General features: G+C 40.3%; 2 protein-coding genes across 5 annotated transcripts in view; one reads left to right on the plus strand and one right to left on the minus strand.

Moving 5' to 3' along the window:
• Window positions 1-26,347, minus strand: part of LOC106091799 (keratin, type I cytoskeletal 9) — a 558,122-nt gene that overhangs the window by 178,128 nt on the left and 353,647 nt on the right. The gene's annotated exons all lie outside the window — the stretch shown is intronic.
• LOC131997307 (uncharacterized) lies at window positions 15,552-18,316 on the plus strand. Its single transcript, XM_059368053.1, has 2 exons — window positions 15,552-17,706; window positions 17,764-18,316. The coding sequence occupies exons 1-2, from the start codon at window positions 15,575-15,577 to the stop codon at window positions 18,164-18,166; spliced, it is 2,535 nt and encodes an 844-aa protein (XP_059224036.1). The 5' UTR covers window positions 15,552-15,574; the 3' UTR covers window positions 18,167-18,316.

Raw genomic sequence — 26,347 nt, forward strand, 5'->3', positions numbered from 1 at the left:
TTTAAGCTCCACATTGACATGGTCGGTAAATATGCCCGATTTAGCGGTGTTTTGTGGATTGGAGTGGTCTCCCCAAACACTAAGCGCTGAAAATATATCAGCAACGTGCTCTATTCTCATATATCATTTATTTGAACCCCATTGCTCTCAAAATTGGATATCAAATTCCTTTTCTAATCTCATTTAAATTCCTTATCGCAAAAGTCAACAAATATGTCCGGTTTGGGGTATTATCCACAAAAACTATGAATATTTAGTTCCACTCTCTTTAAGACACAAATTGTCTTGGTGAGCAAATATTTCCTATTTGGGGGTTGTTATGGTGGTGGGACGTCCGCTAGACAGTTGGCCCCTAATGTTGATATCAGATACGTGGTCTACTCCCACATACCTTTAACTTGAGCCCCATATTTCCATTGTCGGCAAACATGACCGGCTTGGGGGGTGTTTTGGGGGATGGGCGGCCACTCAGTGAGTTGGCCTTGAAAATATATATCGGATTCGTATTCCACTTTAAAAATCCTCTTATTTGAGCCTTATATTGCAATAGTCAGCAAATATTCCCTACTTGGGTGGTGTTGTGTGGGTGGGGTGCCCCATAGACACTTTTCCCGAATAGTGATATCAAAGTCATGTTTTACTCCCAAAGACCTTTTATTTGAGGCCCATATTGCTATGGTCGTAAATTTGTCCCCTTTGGGGGATTTTTTGGTGAGAGGCGGCCCCCCAAACACATGGGATCCATAGTTGGATATCAGATTCGTATTCTGCATTCAAATACCTTTCATTTAAGTTCCATATTCCCATGGTCGGTAAATATGTCCGATTTAGGTGTGTTTTGGGGCTTAGGGTGGACCTCCAGAAATATGGTTCCACATTTTGATATCAGATTCATATTCTACTCGCAAATACCTTTCATTTGAGTCCCATATTGCCATGGTCGGTAAATGTGTCCGATTTAGGGGTGTTTTGGGGCTTGGGGTGGTCCCCCTAGCAGTTGGTCCGACAATTGGATATCAGATACGTTTTCTTATTCTAAATACCATTCATTTGAGTCCCATATTGTCGTGATTAGTCTAAATATATGTTTGGTAGGTTTTAGGGTGGGGCAGCTCCCCTAGGTACCCCTTCCGAAATTTGGATACGAAATTTTTATTTTTAGGGTACTATATAAGAGCACACAAAATTTCGCATAAATCGCACCACCCATCTCCGAGATCTGGCGTTTCTGAAAATTAGGGTAAGGGGGAGGGTCCGGCCCTCCAAACACTTGGTCTCATATTTGTATATCAGATTCTAATTCTACATTCAAATACCTTTTATTTAAGCCCCATATTCCATTGGTCAGTAAATTAGTCCAGTTTGGGGGGTGTTTTGGTGCTTGGGGTGGACCCCCAGAAACGTGGTTCCACATTTGGATATCAGATTCGTATTCTACTCGCAAATACCTTTCCGGCCCTCCAAACACTTGGTCTCATATTTGTATATCAGATTCTAATTCTACATTCAAATACCTTTTATTTAAGCCCCATATTCCAATGGTCAGTAAATAAGTCCAGTTTGGGGGGTGTTTTGGTGCTTGGGGTGGACCCCCAGAAACGTGGTTCCACATTTGGATATCAGATTCGTATTCTCCTCGCAAATACCTTTCATTTGAGTCCCATATTGCCATGGTCGGTAAATGTGTCCGATTTAGGGGTGTTTTGGGGCTTGGGGTGGTCCCCCTAGCAGTTGGTCCGACAATTGGATATCAGATACGTTTTCTTATTCTAAATACCATTCATTTGAGTCCCATATTGTCGTGATTAGTCTAAATATATGTTTGGTAGGTTTTAGGGTGGGGCAGCTCCCCTAGGTACCCCTTCCGAAATTTGGATACGAAATTTTTATTTTTAGGGTACTATATGAGAGCACACAAAATTTCGCTAAAATCGCACCACCCATCTCCGAGATCTGGCGTTTCTGAAAATTAGGGTAAGGGGGAGGGTCCGCCCCCCCTTCGGATATCAAAAAATGTAGTACCCTATTTTCACCACGGGGTCATTATGCACCATTATGTGAAAATTTCAAGAAAATCGGTTCAGCCGTTTCTGAGTCTATAAGGAACAAACAAACATACAACAAACACAAATTGATTTTAATATATAAGATAGGGTCGGAAATGGATATTTCGATGTGTTGCATACGGAATGATAAAATGAATATACCCCCATCCTTCGGTGGTGGGTATAAAAATACGTATTTTTTAAGCTCAAGATGCTAAATTTGGTCATTTCTCTATATATGGCAGTTATATCAATCACTCATTATCGTGAATATATGAAAATTCGTCAAAATCGGACAAGGGAATATGAACGGAGATATGATATGAACCCAAATGGCCTTTAAACTCCTACTTTTGTTATGTTCGCTACTTGAATCAAATGAAGACCAAGAATATCCCATAGGTGCTTAAACGTTTTAAAATTTGAAATCGTGCAATATGCAATATGGACGAATTTTCATTTGCTCATCTTTCTTACTTTCAAATTATATTGAAATCACTTCACCAATACAAGATTAAATCGCTGATATTTAAAGCCTTTGTAAGTGTTTAAGATGAATATGGCTTCTAATATTCTTTGCATAAATAAATTAAATATTTTTCAAGAGAAATAACTCCAAATGGCCGGATTACAGCATAATCCTCATTGAAAGTGCAAGAGCAATGATAAAACTTAAGTTGACCTAAGGGACCTATTAAACTAAATATTTATTAAACGAAATTCAAACACCCAAAATGCTACCCAAACTAAACCACTACAGACCACCCCACCACACCCCTCAAACAATCACAAACAGCCACCTACTTCATGTCATTAAGCTTTAGTGTGACTACTCACACTCTGTACTGGAGCACCACACTGGATAATTGGAAAGATTCAAGGAATAAAGTGCTTTCTCACATACTAATAAATTATTTAAATTGGAGAATTTGATTCAACTCAAGTTATGTTTATGCTTCAAAGGTCAAAGCGAATTATATATACGAATTGAATGAGAAAGCTCAAATATGCGAAGGGTGGAGGAATGAAAGCGAAAATGTTGTTGAGGTTATTGCCACAAAGGATAAAGGAATAGCGGTGTACAGAAATCATATTGAATCCATTAGCAGTTTTGCAAAATTACTTTGATTTCCAAACATTTGATGGCCTGAATAACACCTAAAGGAAAAGAAGGAAGAAGAAGACAATAAAAATAAATTTGAAAACTTGGTTTTATACCGGCTAACTTTTCTATAAAAATACAAAATCATTGGCATCTTATATAGAAAGAACATTTTTGATGAAATTTTCTCTAGAAAAAATTTTTTGCTAATTTTTTAAGGAACAATTTTTTCTGCCAAATGTCTATTGTTGCTTAACTTACTTTACTTTATTTTAATATGACAGATCATTTGTTCCATTAGCCGAACGTAAAATAGCGTTCCAAGCGCCTCCATCTTCTGCGCTCATTCTAAAATCTCTGACACCACCACTTGATCTTTTCCTCGGGCTTTTGCTGGAGCTTCTTCATCCTTTCTGATAACATGGCCTAGCCAACGCAGCTGTTGTATTTTGATATGTGTGACTAAGTTATCGTCCATTAACGCAAACTGCTCCATATATTTAACGAAGAATATTTCTCTCAAATACTCCAAGCACTGCCTCATCTGCTTTCACGAGTACCCATGCTTCAGAATCATATAACAGCACGGAATGCTGCCCTCCGAACTGCGACGGGCTGTCTCCTCAGTTCTTATGTGGACCACCTCCATCAGGAGACAAAGATCCTATCAGTGCGAAGCAATACCTTTCGGGCTGTTATCGCAGAGACCATCCAAATCATCATCTTGTGGATAGATATCCACCGCCCAGAAGTCTTAAGGTAGATCTACATGATCTAGAGCGTGAGGTTCAGCGCTACAAGAAAGAACCTCTAGATCAAGCGGCATATCAATCAGGTATAGACAACATTCAATCAGACACGGTAGCAGATGCTGTAAATGGCTATCGGGTGAATGTAGTCCTTGGAGAACGATCGCCTCACATTGTACCTGAAAAAAATTGACCTCCCCCGCCAAACCAGAGTAGTTCTGGCTCAATTATGTTCCGGCAGATGCAGCCGCCTCAACTCCTACTGAGCAAGATTTGATGCCGACGTGCAAGATGTATGTCCCGATTGTAACCAGGGACCGCACGATAAACTTCACCTGTGTAACTGTGCATCTGTGGACGCACCCCATCTTAGTCGCCTAGTTCCTAGGTCTTTACACTCAACAGAATCAAGCAGACGAAAGATAGAACACAATAAACTGCTACAACAACAACAGCACGGGTAGTCTCAGTGTTGTGTAATCATTGTCTGTCGAGAGGTGGCCATGTGTCTAAACTGCTTACTTAGTCCAAAGTAGCATATGTTTGATAGTATTATTCTTTGCTTAATCTCAAAACTGGTTTCATACGTTTCGGTTACGGCGGTGCCGAAGTAGATAAAGTTACTGACTATCTCAAAGTTGTGGTTCCCAAATTTCTCCATTTTCTCTATCTGCTCGGTTGTGCAAGGCTTTTTGGGAGTTAAAACCATCCATTTCGTCTTATCTCCATTTACTGTCAGACCCACTTCCACTGACTCTCTTTAGATTCTTTCAAAGGCTGCAGTTACTACTTCCGGTGACCGACCTATGATATCGATGACGTCGGCATAGGCGAGTAGCATGTGATCAGTGTGCCATATCTATTCACATCTGCCTCTCGTATAATCTTCTCCAGCAGGATATTAAAGAGATCACACGATAGGCTGTCTCCTTGTCTGAAACCTCGTTTGGTATTAAATGGTTCGGAGAGATTCTTTCCTATTCTTTCTGAGCAACGCGTATCAGCAAGCATCATCCTGCAGAGTCTAATTAATTTTGCAGGGATACCAAACTCAGACATCGCTTGAAATACCTTTGAACGTAAAGGAGTATCGAAAGCGGCTATGTAGCCAACAAAGAGATGGTAGGTGTTGATTTGTCCCTCTTGGATGTTTTCCAGAATTTGGGGCAGTGTGAATATCTGGTCTAGGGTGGATTTATCAGGTCTAAAGCCGCATTGATAGGGCCCAATCATTTCATTGACTTTAGGTTTTAATCTTTCACACAATACGCTCGAGAGTATCTTGTATACGATGGGGAGGAAACTTATTGCTCTGTAGTTGGCATGTTCTATCTTGTCTCCATTCTAGTGTACAGGACATAGTATGCTGAAGTTCCAATCCTCGGGCATGCGTTCTTCTAGCCAGATTGCGCAGACAAGCAGATGCATACGCCATATCAGCGTATCGCCTCTGGTCATTAATAGTTCAGCAGGTAACCCGTCGGCTCCTGCTGCCTTGTTGTTCTTTAGTCGGGTCACTTCTACTTGGACCTCATTCTGACTAGGAGGTAAACATTCTACACCATCATCAGAGATTGGTTCTGCGGTATCCTCTTCGCCGCCAATGTCGGACACTAGCAGTTGGGTAAAATGTTCTTTTCATATCCTCACAATGCTATCTAAGTCAGTTACCAGGTTTCCTTCTTTGTCTCTGCAGGAGGATATGCCTGCTCCCAAGCCACGGTTCGATGTATAAATCTTTGGTAGAATTTCCGGACTTCAATTGGACACCTGTACATCTCAATTCGCTCGCACTCACGTCTTTCCATTTCCTTTTTCTTTCTGCGGAATAGAGCGTCTCCTCTCTCCTTTTCTTCCGCTGCCTCTCCTTCATCTGACGCTTTGCTACTGTTAGCAGGGTTCTCTATATGCCGCATTCGTGGCTTAAGTAGCATCTCGACACTCTTGATCGTCCCATGAGTTTCTTGGAGACGGCTTCCGGTACCCAAGTACGAATTTCGCGGCATTTTCCATGGACTGGGCAATGGTTTGCCACTGCGCCATTATATCATCGGAAGGAGTGATTTCATCAAGCAGTTGGATCAGTCGAGTGGAGTATGCCGTTGCCATCTGTTGTGTCTGCAGCTTTTCAATTTCCAGCTTCCGTGCAGTGTCTGATCGAACTTTCCTCGCCAGGTTCAAACGGGTGCGAACCTTTGCTGCAACAAGGTAATGATCTGTATCTATATTCGCTCCACGGATCGACCGTACATCTAACACGCTGGATGAATGCCTTCTATCTTTCACCAGGTGATCAATTTGGTTCCTCTTGTTTTGATCGGGTGACAGCCATGTGGCTTTGTGAATATTTTTATGTTGAAATTGGGTGCTGCTAACTACCATGTTTTTTGCCGCGGCGAAATATATCAGCCTCAACCCATTACTGGACGTTATCTCGTGGAGGCTAAACTTTCCGACCGTTGCACCAAAAATGTTTTCCTTCCCTATCTTCGCATTAAAATCTCCCAGAACGATTTTAATATCATGCGCGGGGCAGCGGTCATGTTCTCTCTCTAGGCGCTCGTGGAAAATATCCTTGGTCTGCTCGTCCTTGTCTTCCTTTGGGGCATGGGCACAAATAAGGCTGATGTTGAAGGATTTGGGTTTTATGCGGATTGTGGCTAGCCTCTCATCCACCGGAGTAAAGCTGGAGACAAGAAGTTTCAGTCTTCGACTAACCACAAATCCACAGCCAAATTCATGTCATGGCAGCTATAGTCACAGTTTGATGTTGTTGTGACGCCATTCCCAGTCCATCGCACTTCCTGTAAGGCGGTAATATCTGCCTTGTAGTTCTCTAATACATCCGCCAGCGCGTATACTGCACCTTCTCTATAGAGAGTGCGGACATTCCAGGTGCAGATCCGCAAATTATGCTACTTTTTTCGTTTGCGTGGGTCGTCAACGTTAGAGGGGTCCGTTCTTTCTATTCCCTTGTTTCTCATACTGATTCTCATAGTTCTCTGGGGGCGAGTACTGGCCCAGCGCCCCAACTACATGGGTTTTGTGGTATCGCACATGTATCCCTCGTTGTGGCGAGCTGCTTGCTCAAAGATCCGACGCTCGCCGCCAGCCGCTCCTAATCTGGGAACAGACACTGAAGATGACCATTGGTTATTTGGAGGTGCCAATAACTCGGATAACGGAGGCCACCGTAGCGCAGAGGTTAGCATGTCCTCCTATGACGCTGAACGCCTGGGAGACCATCAGAAAAAATTTCAGCGGTGGGTTTCCCCTCCTAATGCTGGCAACATTTGTAAGGTGATATGCCATGTAAAACTTTTCTCCAAAGAGGTGTCGCACTGCGGCACGCCGTTCGGACTCGGCTGTAATAAGAAGGCCCCTTATCATTGAGCTTTCTCTTGAATCGGACTGCACTCATTGATTGGTGAGAGTTTGCTCTTGTTCGTTAGTGGAATGTTGAGTGCCAATGATACTCGACATTAGCACTCAGCATTTAATAAAGAGCCAGTGCCACCTGACTCCTCACTGAGCCCTCCTCTCAAAAATCGCTGACTGCCCACGGCCACATTTGCAGCTACTTCGCATAAGAACGAAGCTATCGGGCGCGTCTACAGGTGGCGGATAGTCTTATCCCGATAGCTGTCAGCTAAGCTTCCCGTGATAACAAACACACCAAACAAGTTGGAGCTCAAAATTCCAGCCTGAGTGGTTCTCATAGTTATCCAGTGGCGGCCAGGCTTCTACTGTGGTCTCCATAGCAGAAATATGGTTGGAATCGGTCCATAACCTGATATAGCTCCAATTGCATATCCATTCTTCTCCATTATCCTTTGTTTGCCTATAAAGAGCTATCTGGCAAAAAACTTGACATATGCGATCTACAGCGGAGGGTATATAAGTTTCGACCCAGCCGAACTTAGCACGATTTTACTTGTGTTGCCTATTTCCACATCAAACGTCACCCGAATAAATGTTTCTATGGGGAGGGTTATCATAACACTTCAGTATGGCAAATTGTAAAATTAGCATATCTAAATTTAAATTCTCTGTCTCTCCCTCTCGGCCCAAATTGCCTTCATAATCTTAGTCAAGAGTTTATCATTTAAAACGTAGAACTTTTTTCAAGTCAACATTTGTTCATAATGAAATGGAAAGTTTTTCCACGATATCAAGAGCAGAGGTCGTGACTGCAAAAGTTTTTCTTTTCAATTTTTCCTAAGCAGCTTCCTTTGTAAGCACCATCATTTCTTAACTATCCTTAACTATTGAATGTAGTATTACTTGAGCTGAGTTTGTTGGTCAAGGGAACACAAAACAATATGACATCATCACGCCCCAAACCACCGCGCGAGCTGAGAGCTCTCTTTATGGTGGCTTCATATCTTGTACAGGACACTCGGTCATAACCAAAGGACTACGACGACGACGACGACAAGAACAACAGGGAAAAGTTGTTTTTATAGGCTAATTGAAAAAGTCGATATCAAGTATGGCTGAAGAGTCATCGCTTCAATCATAAATACACAATCTGACCATTAACACCAACACAGCCATACAGTTATCCTGCTGTCCTCCTTCATGGCCACACACACATCCATAACTAGTGGACACCCATCACATTCCGTCATGGCCGAGTAAATGGGGCCAATCTTTGCAGTCCTTTCCGCACACACTATGGCGGAGGAGAAAAGTAGGTTGATGATAAAGAGGACAATCGCTTGTCGTAACAAGTGTTTTGAAAGCAAATTAATTGTTATGTCTCTACTTATGGCCCAAAATAAGGGCAGAAACGAAACAACCCCAAAATGCCTTGAACCTAAAAATGATGACCAATATACGGTTTAATGTTAATACAAAAGTAAACTACCATTCGTTAACGTTTGTTCAAATGTCTAATTTTCCTGCTGGCCTAGAAACTGAAAGTAAAAACTATGACAAAGATAGATGCGGATGTGATACTGTTTTTCCACATACACCTACATTCGAGATATGTCATTTGGCAGTATTACATCAATTAGGTATGGCAAACAATCTGCAAAAAGGTAGTTGGCTATCTATTTCACTAAGCCTATTATCACAAAGAAATTCAAAATAATGACACTCCTTAAATTTGTGTGCTTGCGATAGAGTGTGAAAATATTAGAACAAAATGCGTATAAACTGAAATAACCCTAAATACACATACAGGGTAGCTAAAACAAAGTAATACCAAGCTCACACTAGTGTATCTGTCTAACTAGAAATGCCAGCTACATGATATTAGTTTTCGTGATAGCTCATTGTTAACAATCCACCAAAACATTTGCTATACATTTGAATAGCAGCTAAACCCAACTATAGACCGATCTTCGCCAAATTGCAAAAAGATGTCGATGGGCCTAACACAAATCACTGTCCCAAATTTCGTCTAAATTGGATAATAAACGCGCCTTTTATGGGCCCAAAACCTTAAATCGAAAAATCGGTCTATATGGCAGCTATATCCATATCCAAATCCATATCGAAGAGCTTAACACAACTCACCGTACCAAAATTTCGGCGAAATCGGACAATAAATGCACCTTTTATGTGCCCAAAACCTTAAACCGAGAGATCGGTCTATATGGCAGCTATATCCAAATATAAACCGATCTGCGCCAAATTGAAGAAGAATAACACAACTCACTGTCCCAAATTTCGCCGACATCGGACAATAAATGCGCCTTTAATGGTCCCAAAACCTTAAACCGAGAGATCGGTCTATATGGCAGCTATATCCAAATAATGAATGATCTGCGCCAAATTAAAGAAGAATTTCGATGGACCTAACACAACCCACTGTCTCAAATTTCGCCGGCATCGGACAATAAATGCGCCTTTTATGGTCCCAAAACCTTAAACCAAGAGATCGGTCTATATGGCGGCTATATCTAAATCTGAACCGATCGGGACCAAAGTGAAGAATGTTGTTGAGGGGCCTAACACAACTCACAAATTTTAGCGACATCGGACAATAAATGCGCCTTTAATGGTCCCAAAACCTTAAACCGAGAGATCGGTCTATATGGCAGTTATATCCAAATATAAACCGATCTGCGCCAAATTGAAGAATAATGTCGAAGGACCTAACACAACTCACTGTCCCAAATTTCGTCTAAATCAGACAACAAATGCGCCTTTTATGGTCCCAAAACCTTAAATCCAGAGATCGATCTATATGGCAGCTATATACAAATCTGGACCGATCGGGGCCAAAATGAAGAAGGTTGTTGAAGGGCCTAACACAACTCACTCTCCCAAATTTTAGCGACATCGGACAGTAAAGCGTCCTTTTTGGTCCAAAAACTTTAATCGATAGATCGGTCTATATAGCAGCTATATCCAAATCTGGACCGATGGGGGCCAAATTGAAGACGGATGCCGAAGAACCTAACACAACTCACTGTCACAAATTTCGGCGACATCGTTCAATAAATGCGCCCTCAATGGACCCAACACCTTAAATCCAGAGATCGGTCTATATGGCAGTTATATCCAAATCTGAAGGGATCGGGGCCAAATTAAAGAAGGATGGCGAGTGGGTTAACGCAACTCTCTGTTCCAAATGTCAGTAAAATCGGATAATAAATGTGGCTTTTATGGGCCTAAGACCTTAAATCGGCGAATCGGTCTATATGGGAGCTATATCAAGATATAGACCGATAGAGCCCATCTTTAAACTTAAGTTGCCTATGGACAAAAAACAAGAACCTGTGTAAAGTTTCAGCTCAATATCTCTCGTGATTTCAACAAACAGACGGATAGGCGGACGGGTATGGCTAGAACGTTTTAGGCTTTTTCGACGATCAAGAATATATCTCCTTTATTGGGTCGGAAATGGATATTTCGATGTGTTGCAAACGGAACGACAAAATGAATAAACCCCCATCCTTCAGTGTGGGTATAAAAAGAAAACAAGTAAAAGCGTGCTATATAGACCGAATCTTATATACTCTCCACCATGGATCGCATTTGTCAAGTTCTTTGCCCGATATCTCTTTAAAGATAAACAAAGGATAATGGATAAGAAGTGCTATGCTATTGGATTTATACCAAGTTATGAACCGATTAGGGTCATACTTAGTTGGGCTGTTTGAGATCAAAGTGGAATTCACTGCCAAATCGGATAAGAATTGCGCCCTCTAGAGGCTCAAGATGTATCAGGCTATGAACCGATTTAGAGTATAGTTGGCACATTTGTTGGAAGCCAAAACAAATCAATTCAGTAAAATTTCAGCCAAATCGAGTAAAAATTACGCCATCTAGCGGCTCAAGACATCAGTATCCAAGATCGGTTTATATGGGTAATAAACAGACTTTATTAGGTAATAAACAGACAGGATAAAAATTGCGCCTTCTAGAGGGAGCTATATAGAGCTGAACCGCTGCTTGTCGCAGAGTTTGCAGTCAACAAAAATGCATGGTGCAATATTTCAGCCAAATCGAACGAGAATTGCGCTCTCTACATGCTATAGAAATCCAGATCCTGGATCGGTTTATATGGCAGCTATACTAAAACATGGACTGATATAGCCCATTTGTAATCCCAACCGAATCAAATAATTGGAAGTGCAAATACAAATTTTGCCCATGAACATTCCACTAAGGAACGGCTCACATATCAATGAGTGCAGTCCATTTTGAAGCCGAGTCCGAACGGCGTGCCGCAGTGCGACACCTCTTTGGAGAGAAGTTTTTTAACATGGCATAGTACCTCACAAATGTTGCCAGCATTAGGAGGGGAAAACCACCGCTGAAAATGTTTTCTGATGGTCTCGCCAGAATTCGAAACCAGGCATGCAGCGTCATAGGCGGACATGCTAACCTCTGCCCTAGGGTGGCCTCCAATTCGTGCAAGCGCCTAGCTTTAATCCTTCGAAAGTTAGCGTGCTTTCGACAGACGGAAGGACGGGCAGGGCCAAATCGATTTAGAATATCAAGACGATCAAAAATATATATACAATACTTTGTTGGGTCTCGAATCAATATTTGGAACGACGAAATTAGCATACTCCTCATCCTATGATGGAGGGTATAATAAGAAAGTTATTCGTGATGGAGGTTAAGCGTAATAGTGTGATTGTGTTGCATTTGGCTGGAAAATCTCAAACGGCTGTTGTTTGCGAACACAAGCACTTCAAAGTGAACGAAATGTTTGTGTATCGCAACATAATTTGCTGTAATGATACTGGCAGCGATGCCAGACGCAATGGGGGGGCCGAAATAAAACTGCAACAACACTTGAATTGGCTCGGCGAGTGAAGACTCGAATTCAATGAAATCCACGACACTGTGGCAATCTATTACCAAATATATTGAAAAATGAGCTTTCGCAATGAAAACCAGATGACTGCCTTCAATAAACTTGGTTTACTTGAAGCCTTTTGGGTAGACGCAGTTCGAGTTAAGGACGTGCGTGACGAACAGAGAAACAGTCGGTTGGATGACGAAAATCCTATGCTGAGATCCGTGTAGAAAGTATTTCTGAACACAAAAACTGCCCTCGACTGTCGCAGAACTCTCAACGAGATGGCTGAACAGTTCAAAATTCACTTGTTCTGGGTGCCGAGCCACAGAGATATCCCAGGGAATTCTAAAGCAGACGAGCTTGCGAGACTGGGAACTACCTTACACTCTCCAGGGACATTGGAATCTGTGGGTATGCCTCTAGCGACATGTAAGCTAACTTTTCAGGACCAGGCCCAAAGAACAACGAATGATAGATGGTCACAAGGAGGGGGCTGTGTGCATTCCACAACTATGTGGCCTCATCTAGACTTGAGGAGGTCTACTGCTTTGCTGTCATTGGCTAGAACGCACGTCTCAGTCATTTAAAGCGATCTGGATGGCTCAACGGTAGGAACTAGAAGGCATCTTCCTTCTTCTGTTCCTGTGGTATCACAATGGACGAAAACGTCTAAGTGAGTCTGATGGCAGACTACCACTTAAACCTAAAGGAATAATTTTTAAAAGTTTACATCACAAAATTTTTAGTGGCCACATATATGAATCTATGAAAAACTTTATGAGTTATGTTGAATTAAGCTTTTGCAACCTCTTTGGAATTTCTAGATAAACTACCCTGCACTATCATTAAACATAAACATTAAATTTATAAGTAAAAATTTTATCCCTTCTAAGATTTCTGTTGTTGCTCTCAAGGGCCATCTTTGCTCTCTTAGCCAATAAATAATCCAACAAACTTATCGCTATACCCAACTATCCCCTACTTATAATTGGAAATCTAGTAACAAGTGTTTGCGAAATAAATTAATAGGTTCGCTTCCTACATATGACCCGAGATGCCCATCTTAAAATATAATAATAGCTTTGAAAGAGAAGAACACCACAATCACATAACAATAAAAACTCCTTGGCCAATAAGTATGGAAAATTTGTTAGGATAAGAATTATGGTGGATTTTATCACAAATATGTAGGCCGCCGCTATTAAGGGCTACATTATGAATGCCATTAAATGCTCCAATTAGGCTATGTTATCTACGACGATTAATGATCTCTGCCCGCTCCACTTCTTCCATCCTCCACAATATGGTCCCACAACAGGAAAGGCTAGAAAATAACACCAATACGTGTGGCAATATACCACAGTCGGTAAAAATGTTTACAAGACATGTTGATGGTGGTCATCCTGTTGGTCGGTCATCCTCTTCTCCAGCCAACACAAGAAAAATGGATAACATAATTGGTCACATTGTCGCCTCAGCTCTAAAGGCCAGTATCTAAAAGAGAATGCGACAAAATGCTAAACTCAACTGTCAATGTGAATTTATGAGGCGAATATTTATTCCAATATAATGGGCAGATATTTAAGTGAAATACAAGACGGAGAAAAAAAATCCTACAATTCGCTTAGACTGTCAAGGATTGATGGGCAGACTGGCGGCTAAATGGCGGCATACGAATGAAAAGATATATAATGGCATCTCACTTGCAGACAAGAAGGGTAAAAAGGATAATGGCTTGTTTTGGAAATGTCTGTCGAATTGTTAACATCCAATTGATATCGTTATTTATTATGCTCTACTATACAATGAAAGTCTGCCTAATTGAAAATACGGTTAGCTTTGTATTCAAGTTCGGCCGGGCCGAATCTTATATACCCTCCACCATGCATCGCATTTGTCGAGTTCTTTCCCGGTATCTCTTTTTAGACAAACAAAGGATAAAAGAAAAGAATTGAACTGAATGTTGGAGACCACAGTAGAAGTCTATGTGTAAAATTTCATCCAAATCGAATAATAATAATTACGCCCTCTTGAGGCTCAAGAAGTCAAGATCCCCGATCGGATTATATGGCAGCTATATCAGGTTATGGGCCGATTTGAAACATATTTGGCACAGTTATTGGAAGCCGTAATAAAACTTCTCATGCAAAATTTCAGCCAAATCGGATGAGAATTGTGCCCTTAAGTGGCTCAAGAAGTCAAGACCCGAAATCGGTTTATATGACAGCTATATCAGGTTATCGACTGATTTCAACCATACTCAGCACAGTTGTTGGAAGTCATAATAAAACTTCTCATGCAAAATTTCAGCCAAATCGGATAAGAATTGTGCCCTCTAGTGGCTCAAGAAGTCAAGACCCCCGATCGGTTTATATGGCAGCTATATCAGGTTATGGACCGATTTCAACCATACTCAACACAGTTGTTGGAAGTCATAATAAAACTTTTCATGCAAAATTTCAGCCAAATCGGATGAGAATTGTGCTCTCTAGTGGCTCAAGAAGTCAAGACCCCCGATCGGTTTATATGGCAGGTATATCTGGTTATAGACCGATTTCAGCCATACTCAGCATAGTTGTTGTAAGTCATAAAAAAACTTCTCATGGAAAATTTCAGCCAAATCGGATAAGAATTGCGCCCTCTTGAGGCTTAAGAAGTCAAGACCCGAGGTCGGTTTATATGGCAGCTGTATCAGGTTATGGACCGATTTCAACTATACTCAGCATCGTTGTGGGAAGTCATAATAAAACTTCGCATGCTAAATATCAGCCAAATCGGAAAAGAATTGTGCTCCCTAGTGGCTCAAGAAGTCAAGACCCGAGGTCGGTCTATATGACAGCTATATCAGGTTATGGACCGATTACAACCATACTCAGCACAGTAGTTGGAAGTCATAATAAAACTTCTCATGCAAAATTTCAGCCAAATCGGATAAGAATTGTCCCCTCTAGTGGCTCAGGAAGTCAAGACCCGAGATCGGTTTATTTGGCAGCTATACCAAAACATGGACTGATATAGCCCATTTACAATCCCATCCGACCTACACAAATAAAAAGTATTTGTGCAAAATTTCAAGCGGCTAGCTTTACTCCTTTGAAAGTTAGGGTGTTTTCGACAAGCAGACGGTCGGACGGGCAGACGGACGGACGGGTGTCTTAGTCGAATATTTCGAGGAGTTACAAACAGAATGACCAAATTAGTATGCCTCCATCCTTTGGTAGAGGGTATAAAAAGTATTAATCTATTAATTCAAACCTTTAATCTAAAGGCAGACAACGGGCTTATAAGTGGTAGATATCAAACTTGACTTCATTCACCAATAGGTGCCAATACTTTATATGGCCAAATAACTGAAAACCAAAGTTGTATTCTACTTTTGGAGGACGGAAAATGCACATATGTTAGCACAATGGGGGAATCGGTAAACGATATATGTGCTGTATCTAAAGAAACGTTGGATATTGTTAATGAATTTGTTGTCGATGATAAGGTGTGGTCCGATCATTTTCCTATAAACCTAAAACTGAATATGCAAATGGAAAAGGCAAAAAAGATGAACTTGCTACCAAAACTAATTTGGAAAGATAGTAGAAAAATTCAATACCAAAGTTCTCTAAATGAAAATTTTGATTGTAGCTTATCCACAAACGAAGAAATAGGTCTAACCGATGTCTGTAAATTAATCCAACTATCTTCTGTGCCATCGACTGAATTATACTCATTTGAGCCGAAATGTAAGTGGTATAATAACAATTGCAACAAGGCAAGAATAAAAAGCTTTCAATTATTAAACGTGTACAGAAAAACAAAAGATTCAGAAGACCGAAAAAGATATCTGTCAGCGCAAAATCATTACAAGATAGTATGCAATAACAGTAGAGCCGATTATTATAATGAAATGGCAAGTAGATTAAATTATGTTACAAACTCAAAAGATTGGTGGAAAGTCGCCAGGGAAATACGTTGCCACCATAATCAAGCAGGATCTGCCCTTACATCAAATATTTTCAAACGCTATTTTGAAAATTTATTAAATTCAGTACAAAAAAATGCCGTTATATATTACGCACCAACATTTACGGAAGACTTGGATTTAGATGGACCAATAATGATGTCAGAGTTGAAAAAGATACTACAAAATGTGAAGATTAATAAGGCTCCTGGCGAAGACAGAGTGCCGTATGAATTCTTCGTTAATGGTACGGAACAGCTGCACAAACAACTGCTTAGAATATATAATAAAATATACACGGAAGGAACAGCTGATCCAACATTTACAAAAACGATCATTTATCCAATATATAAAAAAGGAGATAACAATGATCCGTCAAATTATAGAGGCATATCCTTTATGAACTGTGTAGCCAAAATATTTATGGGAGTTCTGAACGAACGCTTGTATAATTGGGTTGAAAAATATGGGATTCTGACTGAGTTTCAAGCAGGATTCCGTAAGAAATATTCAACGGTTGACAACATATATAACCTTTCAACTGTCATTAGTCTAAAGCTGGGGGAAAAAAGAAAAGTTTATGCCTTCTTCGTAGATTTTAAAGCGGCGTTTGACAATATATCCAGGCAAGCACTAATCTACAAACTCTTTCAGTTGGGTGTGTCCCACAAAATGGTATCTATGATAGAATCAATCTATAATAAAACGCAATCGGCAGCTTGGGACGGTTATGAATTATCTGAATACTTTGATACTACTAAAGGAGTGAAACAAGGATGCTTACTGTCACCATTACTATTCTCTCTTTATATCAATGACCTGTATGAATACCTTGAAGGCGGAATTTTTGTCGAAAATTTGAACCTACGGCTCCTACTATACGCTGATGACATTGTGTTGCTAGCAGACGACGTCCATGTATTACAGAATATGATACACAACCTAGAAATATACTGTAATACCTGGAACCTGGAAGTGAACCTATCAAAATCGGAAATTATGGTTTTCAGGAATGGAGGCAGACTAGCCAAACACGAAAAATGGAAATTTAATGGAAACGTAATTAAAATTACAAATGAATATAAATATTTAGGGGTAATATTCACACCAAAGATGACATTTACTAAACATATCCAAAATCGGAACAACCAAGCAAAAATTGCAATAAACGCAACATGGAAAAACTTTGTAGGCAGAACAGACATAAATATGAACGCAAAATGGAAATTGTTTTTAGCGGTTTGCAGATCCATTCAAACCTACGCTGCCCAAGTTTGGGGGTTCTGTCATTTCGAAGAAGTTGACTCCTTGCAACGTTATTTCTTAAAAAGGATTTTAAAACTACCAGTTTGTACTCCAAACTACGTACTCATGCTAGAAACGGAGGTAGAGGATACACATATATATACCCTGGGACTGCACTTAAAATATATAGGAAAAACTCTGTTTCAGCATTCGGGCGCTAGATTGCCAAACCAGCTATCCAATATTGCATTACGCAGAAATGTCTTCTGGGTAAAAGAACTGAAATCCTTAGCTGCAAGTATGGATATTCAATGGCCTGAAGCATTTCCTTCATCAAGCCTATGGTATGACTTTACCAAGAAACTTATAAACAGCTTAAAACTGAACCTCTATCAAAATAGGATTCACAGAAAAACGGAAAGCCAACAAAGAATATATAAATACCTGGACCCGAACAAAGCCTATCTCTATCTTAATGAGCGATACACATCAGAAAATATTACTTGGATATTTAAAGCTCGCAGTGGAATGATATCCCTGGGTTACAATAACTTTGAAGAGAATGAGTCGGAAAAAATGTGTAAGCTTTGCAACCTAAGAGAAACAGAAACTTTGGACCATTTCCTTGGAATTTGTCCGGTTCTAAGAGAATTTAGATTGGCCGCCTTTAGTAAAGCATCATTGAGCTTCGTAGAAGTACTCCATATACTAGACGGAATTGAAGTGGGAAATTGGGATAAGCTAACAACTTATTTACGAATGGCTTATAATTATCGGCAACTTTTATTAAATGAATATCATTAATTAAAATTTAAAGTTTATGCGACAGACGTTATACACATAGTCGCTAATAAATATTACTTCTTTCTAAGAATAAATGTACATATTTAGAAAATTAATTTTAAGTAACATATCTGCTATGAATCAAAGATTTTATTCGAATAAAGAAGTCCTACTACTACTACTACTACTACTACTACTTTTGGTATAGGTTACCTTAGTCTAATATCAACATGGCCTATACTTGAGCTTAACTTGAAACGGACATCATTCATTGATATGAAAAAGTTTTTCCCAATGTCTTGATGGAATGTTTAGGAAGTATTTATGCATTGTGAGAAAATAAGAGCAACTTCTGTTTGCACAAGTATTCCATATCCTTTAAACAATACAAACATGATGTCTATACCATTGAAGTATGGTCCAAAAAGAACAAATTTTTAAGATGTTTTCACCTCCCTCTAATACTTCTGTACAAACACCAAAACCAATAAAGTTTAATGACTTCCTTTACTTTCCTTTCTTAGGGCACAAGGGGGCGTGAATGTGTTCAGTTTTTTGTCCTGCCTTGTTTTCCATTATAATGACCATTCACCTACATTGCCATAATGAATCCCCTGGTTACACTTAAAGGCTCATCGTTCATCGTCATGGTTTGTGTAACTCCTCCCATCTCTCTTTTTTTTTTGCCAACATTAAATTTGTTTTTCTTTCTTTCAAGCTTTACAATTCCATTAGGAAATTCAATTTAGCTGATTTATCAACGACGGCAGCCACGGTAGTATTAATAAGAATTTAATTAAATGCCTTTTTGTCTGCTTGTACAATTAATAAGATTTTGATTGAATACGTTTTCTTGTCTTTTGTTCTCTTCTTTTTTTTTTGTTGTCTGACGATCCTCTCAAATTGAATGCTCATCAATTACGATTACAGGTAACATGATTTAGGATAACGGCAGCAGGATAACCGGAAACAGCATAAGCAGAAAGATACTGCTACAAGCAAAGCATACGAAATTAATTACTCACAGCTTAGCGTATAGCAATGTCTATAAATGAGCTTAGAGCAAAAATTTTTTTTGTTATCCATTTTGTGTGAAAAGGCAGATATAAAATTTGCAGGTAATCCCTTTCCTTATATTGCTAATGGCGGCAATTAGATAGGATTTAAATGCCATTGCGATATACAACTACAATAATGGTAAAATCCTTATTAGCGAATGAGGTTTTTAATATATAAGTTATTAATTATTGAGTAGAGAAGAGATTGCTCATTGCCCATAACAAGAACAAAAGACACACGAAGATTATGGCTTACCAGAAATACTTTTGATAGTCAAAGTATGAGGGATTTTGTTGGACTCACCTGAAAAAAACAAGAAGTGAAAAGAAAATGGTCAGTAAAATGTTTGTAAACATTTCGATGTTATAAATGGAAACAAGTAAAAAGGCGATAAGTTCGGCCGGGCCGAATTTTGGATACCCACCACCTCGGGTATATATGTAAACCACCTTTCGTCAAAATCAGGTGAAAAATTCATACCTTATACCCCATAGAAGCTATATCGAAAAATGTTCCGTTTTGGACCAAACACTACAAAATACTGGTATTTTTTGTAGCTATATCTAACAATAAACCGATCTGAACCATATACACGGATATCGAAAAGCCTAATATAGCTCATTGTGTCAAATTTCAGTGAAATCGGATTATAAATGCGCCTTTTATGGGGCCAAGAATTTAAATCGAGATATCGTTCTATATGGCAGCTATATCCAAATCTGGACCGATTTGTGCCAAGTTTCAGAAAAATGTCGAAGAGCTTAACAGAACTCACTGTCCAAAATTTCGGCAAAGTCGGACAATAAATGCGACTTTTAAGGGCCCAAAACCTTAAATCGAGGGATCGGTCTATATGGCAGCTATATGCAAATCTAGACCGATTTGCGCCATATCGCAGAAGTATATTAAGAGCCTTAACTTAAATCACAGTCCCAAATTTCGACGACATCGGACAATAAATGCGCCTTTTATGGCCTGAAAACCTTAAATCGAGAGATCGGTCTATATGGCAGATATATCCAAATCTGAACCGATCTGGGCCAAATTGACGAAAGATGTCGAGGGGCCTAACACAACTCACTGTCCCAAATTTCGGCAACATCGGACAATAAATGCGCCTTTTATGAGCCTAAGATCTTAAATCGGCGGATCGGTCTATATGGCAGCTATATCCAAATCTGGACCGATCTGAGCCAAATTGGAGAATGATGTCAAGTGGCTTAAAACAACACACTTTCCCATATTTCAGCAAAATCGGATAATAAAGGTATGCATTTTTTACCTGATTTTGACGAAAGGTGGTTTACATATATACCTGAGGTGGTGGGTATCCAAAATTCGGCCCGGCCGAACTTAACGCCCTTTTACTTGTTTTTAAATATGAGCTCTATTAATAATCGAGTGTTGAAAAAACTTGTGTATTACATACAAAAAACCTTCATTTAGATGTTATTAGATTTTATGTAGTTTTTACATATTTATTTTGTTGTAAACAACAAATCGTTTTCACCAATTGCTCTTAAATCACGGCAAAACTTTTTTGCTAGTGGTGATTTGCATTGAATGCATAAATTGAATGTTTGTTATCTGTAAAAATTCAAACAAATTGAACAACATAAAATATTTAAACTAATTTTACATATGCATTTTATAGTTGCCTTCAGGATTTATCAACAGTGCCGCCAACGTTTTTCCCATAATACATTTTTTTTCCTCCTGCCTTGATTAATGGATGCAATTTGTAAAACATTTTTCCACAGACATCAGGGTGAAGAGTAAGAGATTTTTGCAACCTTAAAAAAGTAGAAGGCCAAAAAAAAAGCACTGACCAACAACTAAACGAACAAAAACTGAACCCCTATCCAACCATCCATTGCATTGACAGCTAACAGAAATTCCTGGCGGTAGGTGGAATGAATGCGAATATGGAAGGCAGCTGTATTGGGCAAGTCCATCTGGCGGAGTGATGAAGAGGAGACCATGGTACAAAACGGAAGGAATGAAATAAATATGCCATAAATACTCATGTAAATGCAATGACCTGCTGCTTCATCCATGTCTCTATGACTTTATATCTATTTCGCTTTGGACTGGACACAAACACAAATTGTAGTTTTTCCCATTTGAAGGGTAAACTTTGAAACCGGCTATGGTGAATTGTCAATGAACTTTTCATTTGCTATTGCAAGGTGTTTTTCTTTTTTTATTATTTTTAGGTTTTTTTGGACAAAGACAAAGCGAACCGGAAGTAAACAGCAGCAATAACATCCGCATGTTTGTACACCTGTCGCTGTCCTTCCATTTGCAATATTTGCTATTATTTTACTGTTGTCTTGTCTGAGCAAATGCTTGATGACAATGGGAAGAACCATACCTGGTATTGCCTCTAAAGATTTAAAATACCTTTAATCAATAAAAAGTCTAACTACTTTTCATCATATGTCCCCTAAAAATATGCAAAATATATTTTTCGCCTACGAATATGCAAAACATGCAAATAATTTTTTTCTCTATCAATATTTGTAGCTCCCAGAGCTAATTTACAAAAAATGACCATTTGAGTACTTGTGAAAAAATTCGGGCAGAATTTATTTATAATTTGAAGAAAATGTAAGGAAACTTTAATCTGCAAAACGCAGAAACAATCATTAAGATAATATTTCAGCCAAATCTAGTAAGAATTGCATACTTTAGGGGCTGAAGAAGTAAAATAGGGAGATCGGTTTATAGGGGAGCTGTATTAGGCTATAAACCGATTCATGCCATTTTCGACACGTATGCTTAAGGTCATGAGAGAAGCCGTTGTACAAAATTTCAGCTAAATCGGATAATAATTGGGCCCTCTAGTGGCTCAAGAAGTCAAGACCCCGGATCGGTTTATATGGCAGCTATATCAGGTTATGGATCGATTTCAGCCAAATCGGATAAGAATTGTGCCCTCTAGCGGCTCAAGAAGTCAATACCCCAGATCGGCTTATATGGCAGCTATATCAGGTTATGCACCGATTTGAACTATTCTTAGCACAGTTGTTGGAAGTCATAAAAAACACCTCATGCTAAATTTTAGCCGAATCGGATAATAATTGCGTCCTCTAGTGGCTCAAGTAGTCAAGACCCCAGATCGGTTTATATGGCAGCTACATCAGGTTTTGGACCGATTTGAACTATTCTTAGCACAGTTGTTGAAAGTCATAAAAAACACCTCATGGTAAATTTTAGCCAAATCGGATAATAATTGTGTCCTCTAGTGGCTCAAGAAGTCAAGTCCCCGGATCGGTCCCCGATATGGCAGCTATATCAAAACGTGGACCAAACTGACCTACATATATAAGAAGTATTTGTGCAAAACTTCAAGTGGCTAGCTTTACTCCTTCGAAAGTTAGCCTGCTTTCGACAGTCAGAGGGACGACGATATGGCTATAATGTATTCTGCGCATAGTATTCTGTTATGACTTCCAACAACTGAGCCAAGTACGGTCCGAATCGATCTATAACCTGATATAGCTTCCATATGAAACGATCTCCCAATTTGACTTCTTGAGCCCCTGAAATCCTGAAAGCTTCAATTTTCATCCGATTTGATTGAAATTTTGCACATAGTGTTCTGTTTTGACTTCCAATAACTGAGCCAAGTAGGATCCGAATCGATCTGTAACCTGATATAGCTCCCATATAAACCGATTTCCCGATTTGACTTCTTGAGCTACTAGAGGGCTTAATTCTTATGCGATTTGGCTTTCAACAACTGTGCCAAGTATGGCCTAAATCAGTGGATAACCTGATATAGCTGCCATATAAACCGATGTTCCAATTTGATACTCTGAGCCACTGGAGGGCGCAATTTTTACTCGATATGTCTGAAATTTTGGAGTTAGCAATGACTATGACTTCTAACAGCCATGGCAAGTACGGTCCGTATCGGTTATTAAATGGATGTAGGTCGTATAAAAAGGGTGAATTTTTAAAGAGCTATAGGAAAAATTTAAAAAAAAAAATAACTCCTAAAATTTTGGGTTATACACGTCCCTACACAAGAACGGATCTACCTACGGCGGAGCTTGTGGCGCCCCACCGTCGGAACCATCCTGTTCCCTCAACAAACCTCAGGAGAGATATCAGGGGTACGTTTGGTAGTTTACCCAGATCACAGAAGAAACGGCTCCCACGGAAGGAGAGCCTACGTCTCTGCAGACCGGACAGGAACACAGCAAGTGCTCAATAGTCTCCTCAGTGTATGGTTATGACCCCTGTCGAAGTACTCATCGACCTCTTATCGAACGCCAGCAACTCCCTCGTCCTCTTCCGATTAATGGCCGGCCATGGCGCCTTCGCAGTTCGGCCGAGACCAACCTCGCCACCATCTACCGAGTCCCACCTCGCCACCGACGCCGCCCTGGCCATCCCATCTACTGCGTTCAGTAGCTCGACAGATGGCACGTAGGCAAGACCGATGACTGGTCTGCCCGGTGCAGACAAACCCCTCCTGGCGCTCTCGTCCGCCTTCTCATTTCCTGGAATCCCTTCATGCCCAGAAACCCATGCCAGCGTCACATCATGGGCCCAGAGCCTATCCAGGGATTCCAAACAGTTCGCCACGCATCTCGACCTCACCATCCTCGACCCCAAGGCCTTTAGCGCCAACATATTGTCCCCATAAATTCTGAGTTTCGAGGGCGGTAAGCCCCTTACCAGAATGTTATGGCACAGACCTCTGCCTGAAAGATCGTTAACTCGTCCGGCAGTCTCAGACACATACTAATATTCAGTGCATCAGAGTAGACCCCCAATCCAGTTCCTGACTCCATCTTGGAGCTATCTGTGTAGATCGAGGTTTCATCCAACTCAAGTACACCATCCGCCCTACATTCGTCCCTCTTAGGAAAACGAATCGCGAATGCCCTCACTCCAGTCGGCACTGGTGCCAGGTAGTCGGAGATCCTCTTCAGTCTTCCCTCCGTATCCATAACACCCAGAATCGAACTGTGGCCGCAACCATCCTCCTTCAGCATGCCGAGCTCTCTCAGCCTGAGCGCGACCCTGGGGGCGCAGTTCCAAATATAGGCTCCAACGGGCTGCATATCCAACACCGCCTCTAGGCCTGCCTGCGGTGCGGATCTCAGCGCCCCTGTGATCCCGACAGAGCCCTGTCTCTGGACCTTCTCGAACTCCTTCGCACGCGTCCTCTTCCCTACGGCGGCCCACCATACCAGTGCTCGATAGGCTGGTCTAGTACTGGTCTCACGATGGCCGTTAGCAAATTTTGCCGATGAACATTCCATGTAGAAACAGGGGCAAACTTCTTACATATCAATGAGTGCTGTCCGATTCAAATTTAAGCTCAATGATAAGGGACCTCCTTTTTATAGGCGAGATTTGAACGCAGGCGTTCGGCGTCTCAGGCGGACATGCCAACCTCTGCGCCACGGTGGGCTCCAATCAACCTACATTAATAGGAATTATTTGTGCAAATTTTCAAACGACTAGCTGTACTCCTTCGAAAGTTAAAGTGCTTCGTCAGACAAACAGAAGGACGGACATGGCTAAATCGACTTGGAATTTCAAGACGACCAAGAATTTTTATGGGTCTTCAATATTTCGATGTGTTACCAACGGATAGACGCAATTAATATACCCCATCCTATGGTGGAGGCTATGAATATCGTTCTTCTAAGCACCTACAAATTTAAAATGTATTCTAAAATGTCTTAATTGTAATAAACTAAATTTCTAAATTATTATCCGCAACAGTTTAAAGTAATGTTTGCAAACACTCGTATATAAGTGTGTATGTATGTGTGTTGCATATATATTAAAATCTCCACAAATAAAAATTATTCGTCTACATCTATTTAATATACGACAACGAACAAACAAAAAGCCAAACAACTTTTTTTTGTTTGTCTGGTTGCTTTTTTTTTTGCGGAGACAACATTCAGGCGCATATGCAAATATTTATTTAATAAACGATGTTTTTTGTTTGGCTTAAATATGTAAATACGACTCAATAGAGGACGAATATATTATTTTAGCTTTGTATTTACATTTTCCAGTGGTGGCAAGCAATGCTGGCTACGTTGTGCACCTCCTTTTTAATTCAAGTATGCTGACTGAGGAGGATTAGCTTAGAAAGTGGCATACTGAGCATGCATACTCACACACTGATACACACATATGAAGCAAAAGCAATAGTGGTAGTATTAGTAGTAGACAGACAAATGGACTAAAATCAGCAACAGCATGCTTAACAGCATAAGTGTACATACACATTGACAAGTGTGTGTCTGGCTATGTGTGAATAACATCTGGTATGTAGGTGGTGCTTGTGTGGAACTTTACTTAAAAACTCTTGTGATGCACTCTAGTATTCATTTGCTCTTTTGAAAGAGGAAGGTATGATAATTGTGGGAAAAAAGTAAAGATGAAATAGGATGATATAACGTTTTTCTCAGATTAGAGTTGGGAAGCCATTGTAGCGCAGAGGTCAGCATGTCCGCCTATGACGCTAAACACCTGGGTTCGAATTCTGGCGAGACAATAAGAAAAAAATGTTCAGCGGTGGTTTTTCCCTTCTAATGCTGGCAACATTTTTGAGGTAATATGCCATGTAAAATCCACTCCCCAAAGAGATGGCGCGGCACACCGTTCAGACTCGGTTATAAAAGGAGGCCCTTGGGCCATAACTCTTAAGCTTGAATAGGAAAGCAATCATTGATATGTGAGAATTTAGCTCCGGTTCCAAAATGGAATGTTCATGGGCAGTTTTACATTGGCAAGAAACTCACATTCAGGAGGCAAAACGTGCCTCCTGGAAGATGGAGGCAAAACGTGCCAAAAGATGTGAAGACAGCGTTAATAACGCCGCCAAGATAAAAAAGTTTCTCTCAAAAACTCATGTCCAAACTGAAACTTTGGAAGACGACATGGGAGAGACAGCAAAGACAATGGAGACATGTTGAGGCTATTGATGAAAACCCATTTTCCACAGGGTTGATCGAAGGATTATAATAACGAAATTTATGGTGAAGAATCCTTGAGGAGCTTCAAACCATTTAAGTCACCCGTACCTGATGGAATATTTCCGGCGTTACTGCAGAAAGAGGCAGACTATCTAACGCCTCGTCTGGCCAAAATTTTCACAGCGTG

This window comes from Stomoxys calcitrans, chromosome 4 (genome assembly GCF_963082655.1).
Source record: "Stomoxys calcitrans chromosome 4, idStoCalc2.1, whole genome shotgun sequence".
Classification (NCBI taxonomy): Eukaryota; Metazoa; Arthropoda; class Insecta; order Diptera; family Muscidae; genus Stomoxys; species Stomoxys calcitrans.